Source organism: Pyxicephalus adspersus, chromosome 1, assembly GCF_032062135.1.
Source record: "Pyxicephalus adspersus chromosome 1, UCB_Pads_2.0, whole genome shotgun sequence".
NCBI classification, from domain to species: domain Eukaryota; kingdom Metazoa; phylum Chordata; class Amphibia; order Anura; family Pyxicephalidae; genus Pyxicephalus; species Pyxicephalus adspersus.
The window spans coordinates 106,674,599-106,685,575 of NC_092858.1; the positions used below are offsets into that span (position 1 = coordinate 106,674,599).

General features: G+C 39.5%; 1 protein-coding gene across 6 annotated transcripts in view; it reads right to left on the reverse strand.

The window, feature by feature from the left end:
* Positions 1–4,148: 4,148 nt before the first annotated feature.
* FANCE (FA complementation group E) overlaps positions 4,149–10,977 on the reverse strand; it is a 22,948-nt gene continuing 16,119 nt past the window's right edge. For all 6 annotated transcript variants that reach the window (XM_072423018.1, XM_072423011.1, XM_072422995.1 and 3 more), the window contains one exon: positions 4,149–5,447. In XM_072423018.1, the coding sequence (XP_072279119.1) occupies positions 5,313–5,447 (135 nt within the window). In that variant the 3' untranslated portion in view covers positions 4,149–5,312. The remainder of the gene's footprint in view (positions 5,448–10,977) is intronic.

The window sequence follows — 10,977 nt, forward strand, 5'->3', positions numbered from 1 at the left end:
TATGGGAGCAAGACCGTAGCACCAACTACACCTTTCTCACTCCATATATGACGATGGGGGTTGAACCACTGTCTTTGGCCTCTCTTAATGTCACAGGCTTTAATGTACCAGAGAAAAGAAAGCCAAATCCTCTACCACTTTCACAGGGCCAAGGCTAAAATATTATTTTTGCAGGAGACCCACTTTAGAAGCGATTTTATACCCATGCTTAAAAACCCCTATTACACTAAATGGTTTCAAAGCTCTAACCCCTCAGCTGAATCACAGGGGGTCTCCATCGTCCAAGTCTTTTGCTCCTGTAGTTGTCGATTCCTTTATTGACCCACAAGGCCAATATATTTTCCTATCTCCAGACCAGACCTATACCCTTTGTAATGTTTATGCTCTCAATCAGGACCAACTCCATTTTTTTTTCTCAGATGATTTCTAAGCTGGATTGCTTTGGTTATGGTCAATTGATAAATGGAGGAGACGTTATTGTACCTTTAGTCCCACAGCATGACACTTCATCAGGGAGATCAGTGGTCCCTGCTCTGGTCCTGTCAAAGATCAGACAATTATGCAATAAACTGGGCATTGTGGACACATGGCGTACCTCCCACCCTGTTGACAAGGATTACAGTTTTTACTCCTGTGCCCACAACATTTACAACCCACAACATTTTTTAATTGCACAAGTTCTGCTTGATTTACGACCCAGATCCATTATTGGTTTGCGGGTATGGTCTGACCACGCCCCTGTTCACTTGCACTTTGGTATTTTGCCCGCTAGAGGCCCCAGAGGTACATGGAGACTCAATGATAGTTTACTAGGTCAACGAAGATTTTAATCCGGTACATGCACAGGATTTATTTAAGCATGGCTCTCGCTTGAAAAAAGCTAGGTCAACTCAAACTGACCAACTTCTAGCCCAAATAGCGGATCTGGAGGCTATCTATAAACGTGACTTGCTGCCAGATACCCTGGTGGACCTCTCTAACACTCGGCGTGAGCTATTGCGTATTTTAGATTGCCAATTCATGATAGCTAGCTATAAAGTGAGAAGGCACTATTATGAGTTTGCAAACAAATGCGGCAGGCTTCTTGCTCGTACTATCAATCCTTTACCCCATTATTAACACTGGGGGGGCTCAGGTACATGGTAACAGAGACATCGCTGGAAATTCGAGACCTTTTACACCAAACTGAACAACCCTATCAAATCCCTCCAGCCCAGTAAATTTCCTGGCCCAGGTGGCTTAACCCCCCCCCCCCCCCCCCTGATTTTATAGGGCCTTGGCTTCTCCACTTTTGCCCACCATGACCAAAGCATTTAACATAGTGGACCGTGATCACCCATTTTCCCCTGACATGCTTCTAGCAAACATAGTGGTACTGCCCAAACCAGGGAAAGCCGCTGCTTACTGTGGAAATCGCCCCATTTCACTCCTCATTGTTGATATTAAATTATTCGCTAAAACTTTAGCTACTCGACTAGCACCACTACTCCCCTCCCTTATCCAAAGAGATCAAGTAGGCTTAATCCCGGGTAAGGAGGCGAGGGATAATACTACTCGGACCATACACCTCATTTCACCTCATATACAGAAATACAAAATCCCAGCTTGCCTAATCTCCATTGACGTCCAAAAGGCCTTCAATAGGGTTAATTGGCAATTGCTGGAATTGACTTTGCAGCAGATCAGTTTAGGGCCCGCCCTTTGTACAAGAATTATGGCTCTTTATTCCAGGCCAGCAGCCAAAATTTTGGTCAAGGGGATCCAATCTGAGAGTGTTAATATCTCTCATAATACCAGACAAGGGTGCTCATTATCTCCCCTTCTCTTCACCCTGGTAATGGAACATTAAGGCATCGCAATCCGATCTAACCCTTCAATCCAAGGTGTACTCACTCCCTCACATCATCATAGGCTCTCCCTCTATGCTGACAATGTTCTCCTTTACATCACGCAGCCCCACACCTCTCTTCCCACTATCCTCAAGGAAATGGACAGGTTTGGTTATTACAGTAACTTTAAAGTGAACCTTTTCAAAACAGAGGCCATGATTATCACCCAAACTGGCCTCACAATTATCCCAAAATGTCCCCTTTCAATGGTGCTAAACTCACATCACATACCTAGGGGTTTTTATACCATCAGATTTTACACGCCTTTTACAGCTCAACTATGCTCCGCTGCTCAAGGCCATATTGCAGGACTTTGGACAGCTTTCCTGGTTTGGCAGGATACATGTCCTTAAAATAGACTCGCTTTCCAAATTATTATATGTTTTTCAGGCTGTTCCTATTTCTGCCCCCAAAATGCTTTTTCGGACATTATGTTCTTGGGCTATTAAATTTGTATGGGGTGGTTACTGTCCCAGGATTAAGCACAAATCTTTATGTAGATGTAAACAGGTTGGTGGTATGGGTCTGCCTGATTTTGAACTGTACCATGCCGCTGTCTTATTTACCAGAGTAGTGGAGTGGCAATCCAAACCGGAATGCAAAATATTCATTCAGCTGGAACAGGATCTAAGAGCGGTGGCCTGGACACAAACTTTCACGGATTCCCTACACTCCTCCCTTTCTCCCCTCACCCTAGCGACCATGAAGTTTTGCTGCTAGAGTTCGCCTTTCTCTTTCCTCTATACCCTTTCCTCTGACCCCCTTTTTCGATAATCCCTCCTTTCCTTTCGGTCTACACCAACACAGGATAGCAGGATTTACAAGGGAAAATTGGCCTCAAGCCAGACATTTTCTGGATTCGACCCTAGGTACTTTCATCCCTGCTGACTCGAGCCCAGCAAGGTCAGTATCTTGGTTGACTCCCATGCATCTGTCGACTTTTTGTAAATCCTTGCATCTTTCAACCAACATACATAGGCCTCTGACTGGGTTTGAGAAACGTTGTACTCAAGCTACACCTCCTTGGCACCTGGTTTCCTTAATTTATCAAATTCTCATTGGTTATTATGACTCAGCCACACCTAAGTTTGTACCTATATGGCACAGAGATCTGGGACAAGTTGCAAAGTTGGGCTGGCTAACGGCTTATGAACTCACGCATAATTCCTCAGGCGGTGGACACACACAGGAGAAAAACTTCAAAATACTGACTCGATGGTATAGAGATCCTGTCATCCTCCACCGCATGTTTATCTGGTGGTCATGCCTGACTTTGCGACCGTTTTGGGATGAGGTTTTTGCTCAGGTTTGTATGGCATTCCCTGGGTTCCTTCCCCAAAAGTAGCTCTACTGTCCATAATGCCTAACTCTCCTGGTTTTTATAAAGAAAACTATACACTGTCACCTGTTGGCGGCTGCCCGCCAATTTATACTGCTATATTGGAAACAGGCCACTACCCCCTCCCTTGCTCTCTGGGTTGACAAGGTAAATTATATCATGAGGGTGAAAGAAATTTAGAGCGTTTGATAATGATTATATGGATAAATTCAGAGCACGTTGGGCATGCTGGGAGCATTTTAGCTCTCATCTGCATTGAAATCTAGATTGGGCTCCGCCTTCCTTCTCCCCAGCCCTTCTGCTGTGTAATGTTTCCATAAAAATCTGCTCCCTCACTACCCTTCCCACATTGTCCTCCTCTTCCATATCCTACTCCTTATTTTTTTTCTTGCCCTCATTTATAACATTACCATACACGTTGCAAGGAAAAGGCTTAAACCAGGCTCTTAGGTACCTTATGAGTACCAGACTGTATAAAATGGTAGTAAGAAAAGGATAGCATTCTAATGGATTCTCAAGCTTTGTGTCCCTGGTCAATCACTTGACTCTCAACCCACACTCGTTCACGGATCAATCATCTACGGAAGGGGCATCCCTGATTAATGTTCCATCAATATCTCAATCCAATATTAATCAAAAATGTCTTAGTTTTTAATTTTTGAGTCAATGTTTTATCCTCTCCAATGTCATATCTATTAAGATTTTCATAAGGGCATAAAAAGAATATTACTTGACTATAAACAGGCCTTAAGGCTTTGATACAAAGATACAATTACAAGTTTAGTTATCTTAATGTCCATTAAGAGCATATTTTTAGGCCTGTCTGTTGGTAAGCATTTAAGCATTTTTCTTTATCATTGTCTCACAGTTGATAGGGTAAAACAAACAAAAAAAGCATAAAAACATTCTAAAAACAATGTTATTGTTTGCCTTGCATGGAAGATGTTTTACTTCCTAGGTTATAAAAGCACAACTTTTTTATGTCATCTTTTTGGGGGTAATAGAAATAATAAGAAATACAGTGAATAAATATTCAGGCTTTCCACACAAAATGAAATACAGTGTCAATTATTGGCTGTAGTCAAACATTTGGCATTATTTTACTGAAGTTATTCATTTCTGTTAATTGAAGTAAACAAGTCACAAACATAAAAAGTTGTTACTGGAACAAAACATTACTTTCAGCTTTTTTTTTTTTTACATTTTATTCTGCTATGTACAAACATCTTTCCACCCATAGCAGCCAATGAAATTTTACATTTTTTCATCTAACTGTAAAAATGGCAGCTATTGTGAATTTCTAATAAAAACCAAAACTGCTAAACCAACAATCAGCAGGTCATTGATGCCTATTATTGGCAATTTTAAAGGGGTTTTTTTTGGTCAAGCAATAGATTCTCTGTTAAGAAACAGAACAAGCCTTGATGACATTTCCAACCCAGTGAGTTTTGGGTTAGAGTTTTTTTGGCTACAAATTAGACTGGTAAACCCTTTTACCCAAGGGGGAACTGGGGGAAGAGGGATAGATAGAAATGTGGAAGCTGAGCATTATGTGTAATGTTGGCCTTGAAAATTAACATTGCACAATAAATTGTACATAGGGTTGTTGTGGGTAAGAACTAGAAGTTGCTCAAGTATAGTACACATCTAAATTTTTTCCTGGATAAATTGGAGGTTCTGGTGTTAAACATGTCAGGCTAGACTCAGTAGGTATGTTATGCTCTATTGGAAGATGTTTGGCAAATGCATCCAGTACTGTCAGTAGTTTTTTGAGAAGTCTGGTTCCTTAATAAAATTACCCATGGCTTTTGTTGGTGTAAATCAATTTGTTAAAAAAAAAAAAAAAAAAACTAAGCAGAAAACTTGTGCTTGCAAATATTAATGTACTGAACAATCTGTGACATTTTTGAATTGGCAAGGAGATTGCATTAAAAATGGTTTAGGTGCATTTTTTAAAATAAAGATTGGGTTGGGTTTCAGAGAGGTGGGCAGAAAAAAAATGCCTTAGGAATCAGATGTCATCCAGCACAACCAGATTCCAGTTGTCTATTTTCAGAAGATATTTTTTGCTTTTACCAACTCTGTCACACACACACTGTAAGGTCAGGAAGTTGTCTTTTTTCTGCTACTTTCTTCAAAGCATTCTGCAGGGACTTTTTCATGAAAGTCTGGTTACAGTTAAGTGCACTAGTTAAAGGCCCAAGATGAGACAAATGAATCTGGAAAAAAAAAAAAATGTATGTAAAAACTTTTTTTTCCAAAACAGAAACAACCTGAAACAAACTGAAAATGATGTTATTTAGCAACATGGACCTTTCTGCAAACAATTATACCTTGCAATTATAAATCTATCAAAGTGAAAATCAAAGTGGCCATATTACTTTTGAAAGCTTTTTAAAGATTGCTTGTGATCTGGGCAAATTCCAGCACTTAGCATTTTGGCAGTGCAGTTTAAATTATGTTAGCTATGAACAGCAATGTTTAGGCAGATTTTGATAAAAATGACAGATCAAAACAACCTAACACCAACTGTTTTCATCCAAAACAGTTCACGGTCTGTAAATAACATTGGAAGGAAGAAGCTCTACCATATCTGGTGTTGTTTCACAGTTCCTGTTGATGGTAGGTTGAAATTAGGTATTTTTGTTTTTTTTATGTCTAGGACTGGTTGAAAGTCCCAGAAATGTGCCATATGCATAGCCAACACAGGGATGTAAAATGGTAATCTGTAATGTATTTTGCTTTATGTAACCAATAAAATAAAAAAACAATGAGGAACTCAGAAAAGCAATTGTTGTCTCTATAGTAATAAAAAACAAGCTTGGAAATAAATTAGAGCATTTTTATGTAGAAAATATTACTCCTTTTAGTTCAAATATATCCTTTTATTGTGCATTGTACTTTACTAACATACAATTCAAAATACTAGCCTCCTATTTTGTGAAATAATGGTTTCTATTCATATTCCCTTTTGTTTTATTGTTTATTTGTATTTTATATATCTTCCTGGTTACTTCTTTTTTCCCTTATCAATATGCTAATATAATTTTCATTCAACATTTTCACATGTAACAGTAGTTAAAGATTGTGAGAGGGTCCGGAAGGTACTGTGCATGGCTTTTTAAAAACATCACAGTACTATTGAAAGAACTGAAATCCAGTAAATGAAAGGGGCTGGCTAGGGACAGTAAAGCTGCGTACACACTTCCAATTTTTATCGTTGGAAATGAACGACGAACGAACAACGAACGACCGATTGGCCAAAAATCATTCGTAAAAAAAGTAACCAACGATGCCGACGAACGAGGATAGTCATTGGAAATGAACGACCGGACCGGCGGATCGGATTGGACGACGATCGTTGACCATCTATCGTGTGTACGGTCGTTCAGTGATCGTCCATGGTCTGAGCATGCGTGGTGAACGAACGTTCGCTCACTTCCTGTGGTGCACGTCACTTCCTGTATCGTTCAAACGATCGCATCTATCGTGTGTACAATATCTTTGAACGATCGTTCGCAGATATCGTGCAGGATCGTTCGTCGTTCGTTTACCAACGATAAAAATTGGGAGTGTGTACGTAGCTTAAGGCTTTGGATAGATAATACTAGAGGTCCTTCCAGACAGAAAATGAAGTGGTCTCTGACTTGGTACAACTTGCGGTATACACCAAAAGCTGACTGTTTGGAGCGAAATCAATAAAGTAAGTTCAGAGAGAAGCCTATACAATTGTAAAAGACTGAAGGTAAGAGTGGAGTTTAACTCAAAGGCAAATCATGAACTCCATTAGTATCAGTGGATCAGTTGGAGCGGTTCTCTTTTCTCTGTACAACCCCTCTCTCAGTAGTCTCATAGCCTCCTTTGGTTTACAGTACCATCTGTGTGCTGATGACACTCAAATCTATTTCTCCACTCCCTCACTCCTGAATAAGGTTTCATGCTGCCTGTCGGCCATCTCTTTATGAATGGCTGCCAGATTTCTGAAACTCAACCAGGATAAAAACTCATCATCTTTTCCCCTTCACATTCTAAATCTACCCCTGACAGATTTCTAACTGTTATTCGTCCCTCCCCTCTGGCACATTGTCTTGGCATCACTTTGATTCTGCCCTTTCTTTTACCCCTCATATTCAGAACATTTCTAGGTCCTGTCTCTTTCACCTGCGCAACATCCCCAAAATCCACCCCTACCTGTCTCCAGAGACCACCAAACTCCTTGTACATGCTCTTATCTCTAGTCTGGACAACTGTAACATCCTTTTCCCTGGTATTCCACTAACCCGACTCTCTCCACTAAAATCTATTATACACACTGCAGCTTGCCTCCACAGTTTTTGTCCCACATACCTTTCTGACCTGGTAAAAAAAATACTCCCCTAGCTGCTCTCTTCGCTCCTCCAATGATCTACTACAGACTTCCTCACTCATAACCTCATCACAGACACGGCTCCAAGACTTTTCTAGAGCTGCCCCAACTCTGGAATGAACTTCCTTGTCCTATTCAGATAGCTCCCACTTTCTGCTCATTTAAAAGAGCACTCAAAACCCATTTTTTCAAACTTACTCTCCTACCTGTCTTCTTCTGTCTTTGAAAACCCTCACTACTTACTACCACTACTTCTCTCCCCTCCAATTATTTGTTATTTCCCCCACCTCCTACATTGTCAGCTCTTTGGAGCAGAGTTCTCTCCTCCTGTGTCAAGGTCTGTATCTGTCTGTCATTTGCAACCCCTATTTAATGTACAGCACTGTGTATTATGTTGGCGCTATATAAATCCTGTTTATTAATATTAATAAAATCAAGCAATTTTGCAAATGTAACTGTCAATCTTTTATCCTTTTCCTTCGTTCATTTGATGGCATATGCATGACTCAGACTGAAACTCTTCCTTCCTACAGTACTAAATTGATGTTACAGTATATTTACTCCAGGAATCAACTAAATACATTGTTCCAATACACATACAGGTAGTCCCTGGGTTACATACGAAATAGGGACTGTAGGTTTGTTCTTAAGTTGAATTTTTATGCAAGTCAGAACAGCTACATTATTTTAAAAAATGCAATTAGGACAGATGTTTGTCTCAACATATTATTTGGCAGCATGGTGTCCGTTACAGTATAAAATCCTCACTGTGAGCTAATCACAAAAAAAATAAAAATTTTATGGAACCTAGACATTCATTAACTTCTGGAGCAATCTGTGCTTTGATATGCAAAAAGAAACAACTGCAGAATTTGTCTTTGTCATTAAAGAGTTACAACAGCTTGCAGAATAGCAAAAGACTTCTTCTGTAAGTCATGCAAACCACCCCCTTCCCCCATCAAGCCTCTGTCATGCACACAAATGAACTAGCAGGGAAGCCCGGATTGTATCTAGGAGTCATCGGTAAGTTGGATGTCCCTAACTCTGGGGCTGCCTGTACAGTATATTTAATCTTTTACTTGCTATTACCAGGATTTATAATGCAATGTACAACATACATTGTGTTACACCTCAAGCTTGTTTATGAATATGTATATGTAAATTATATATATATATATATATATATATATATATATATATATATATATATATATCTCACACATACATATATCCCCGCACACATACCTATACATACATATATGTAAATAGTACACTGCAGGATAAATCCTAATAGCTAGACTGTATCTAAGTAGCATGAAACAATACAGAAATACAGTGCAGGAATGTTGTGTTTAAACATGAAACCTGTTTTATCTTGCTCTGGCCATAGGGCCCTCCTAGGGGGTCTCCAAGGTCCAGGACTTCACAGAAGTAACAAACAGGTGATACAACAGCTGCCAGGAGACAAGACCTATTTTCCCATAACAAACAGATCACCAATATGGCCTACAAGGTGCAATAAATCCATCCAACAGATGGACTGGGGTTTTGACCCAGCTGGACATGTCTAGACCCCTAAACATAGATTCCAGCTGGAGATTCATATAGCAAATTTAGTTGGGAGGTCCATCAAACTACATTAACCAATCCCAATCTAGTGGGGTGTGTGTCAACTGATGGTCATCATACAGAACACACCCACTAACCAATCCAAGAGCCCCAAGGATACCTTATGGGAATTAACTATATAAAAATGGGCACTGAGAGATTTGAGCACTCTTCTTGCTTGCTTGCTCTCCTTGTCTCCTGAGGGTCTCCTTAGGTAAGCTAAGTTATGGACAGACTTCTAAGGGAATTAGGCTCCTGGGGTACCCATCAACATCTTTACAGGAAGCTATAACACATTCCTAAATTGCATTCTTATATTGTTCAGTATATGTCTCAGTATATGTTTGTTATTATTTTTATATTGTTTTTATGTATTGTGTACTAAATACTTACTAGATGAGTACAGGGGTTACTACTAATAACGTTATATCCATGTGATATATATGTATCATTGATTGAAGTTCCTATGTGTAGATATCTGACAATATTGCTGTTTACTTTGTTTTACCTTGTTTTCTTAATTAAACTGTTTGAGTGACTAGCTATTTGTGCATGAACCTTCTTTAATTGAATACCTATATGCATTGATAGGGGATATATTTTCCATATTTATGCAGATAATTATTCCTAAAACAACAATTGCTTTCCAAACTACAAATACAAAAACATTTACTTCAACTGGGAATTTACCAATTTGCTTGGGACTTATATTACACCTAGATAATATAAAGAGAATCCAATGTTCCTGCCTTGCTGGTGCCAGACATCTTGTTTGTCTCCTATGTTTGATGCACATCTCTACCTTTCCATGGAACTGAATCCTGTAGACAGATCCAAATCAACTGAAGCTCCAAGATTATTGGGAGACTAAAATACTCTGATAACAAAATGTTGTGTCTGGAAAGAAACTAGGCAAATGAGACTGCCTCAAATGGAGACTACAACCAGACCAGGGACCGCTTTGCAAAAGGCAGGATGACCTCTGAACTGGAAAAGCTAAGATTGAAGTCTGGAGTGAAAGAAACATCCTGAGTTAAGCTGTATTCATGACCTAATCAAGATACTCCAGACAAGGAGCTGACTACAGCAGATCACAATTCAAGAGCAACATATGTAATGTCTGGAAATCAGAGTTTAATTTTCCAAAACTGCTTGTGCTGACTGTTCCCTGAACAATAGGTTGTCTATATATTCTAAAGTGGGGATTCCAGAAGAACATGGCGGAGTTAACACAGAGTTAACACATTGATAAAAAAATTGGGATGCAAAAGGAAGGTGAAAGCTTGTATGCAGGAAAGATGGGAACAATTAAGAAGGAAAAAGAAGGTGGAAAGCTTGTATGCAGGAAAGATGGGAACACACAAGTACACATCATTGATGCCCATGGAAGTCAAGAAGTATCCCTAATAAAAAGAGACAATAACAGATCTGGTGGATTCCTTGGAAAATTGTGCAAAATTTCTGGACTCGAATGAAAACATTCGGAGCCTTAAAGCCCAAGATGGAGATTATAACCCTTTGGCAGACATGAGCAAGAAGCAAGTTTATCAATCTAAATGAACGTTAAGGATGCTTTCTCCTACCCTGTTTCCCCGATTACAAGGCACTCTCTTATATTTTTTGAAATGCCAAAATATGCCCTGGGTCTTATTTTCAGGGGATGTCTCCTTTTTTTCCATGAAGAAGACTACAGTACACATTTATTGTTGAAAGTCACTCATGATGACTCATGTTCCATTGATTGTCCCCTTCTGATCACTCATGTGCCGTTCAAA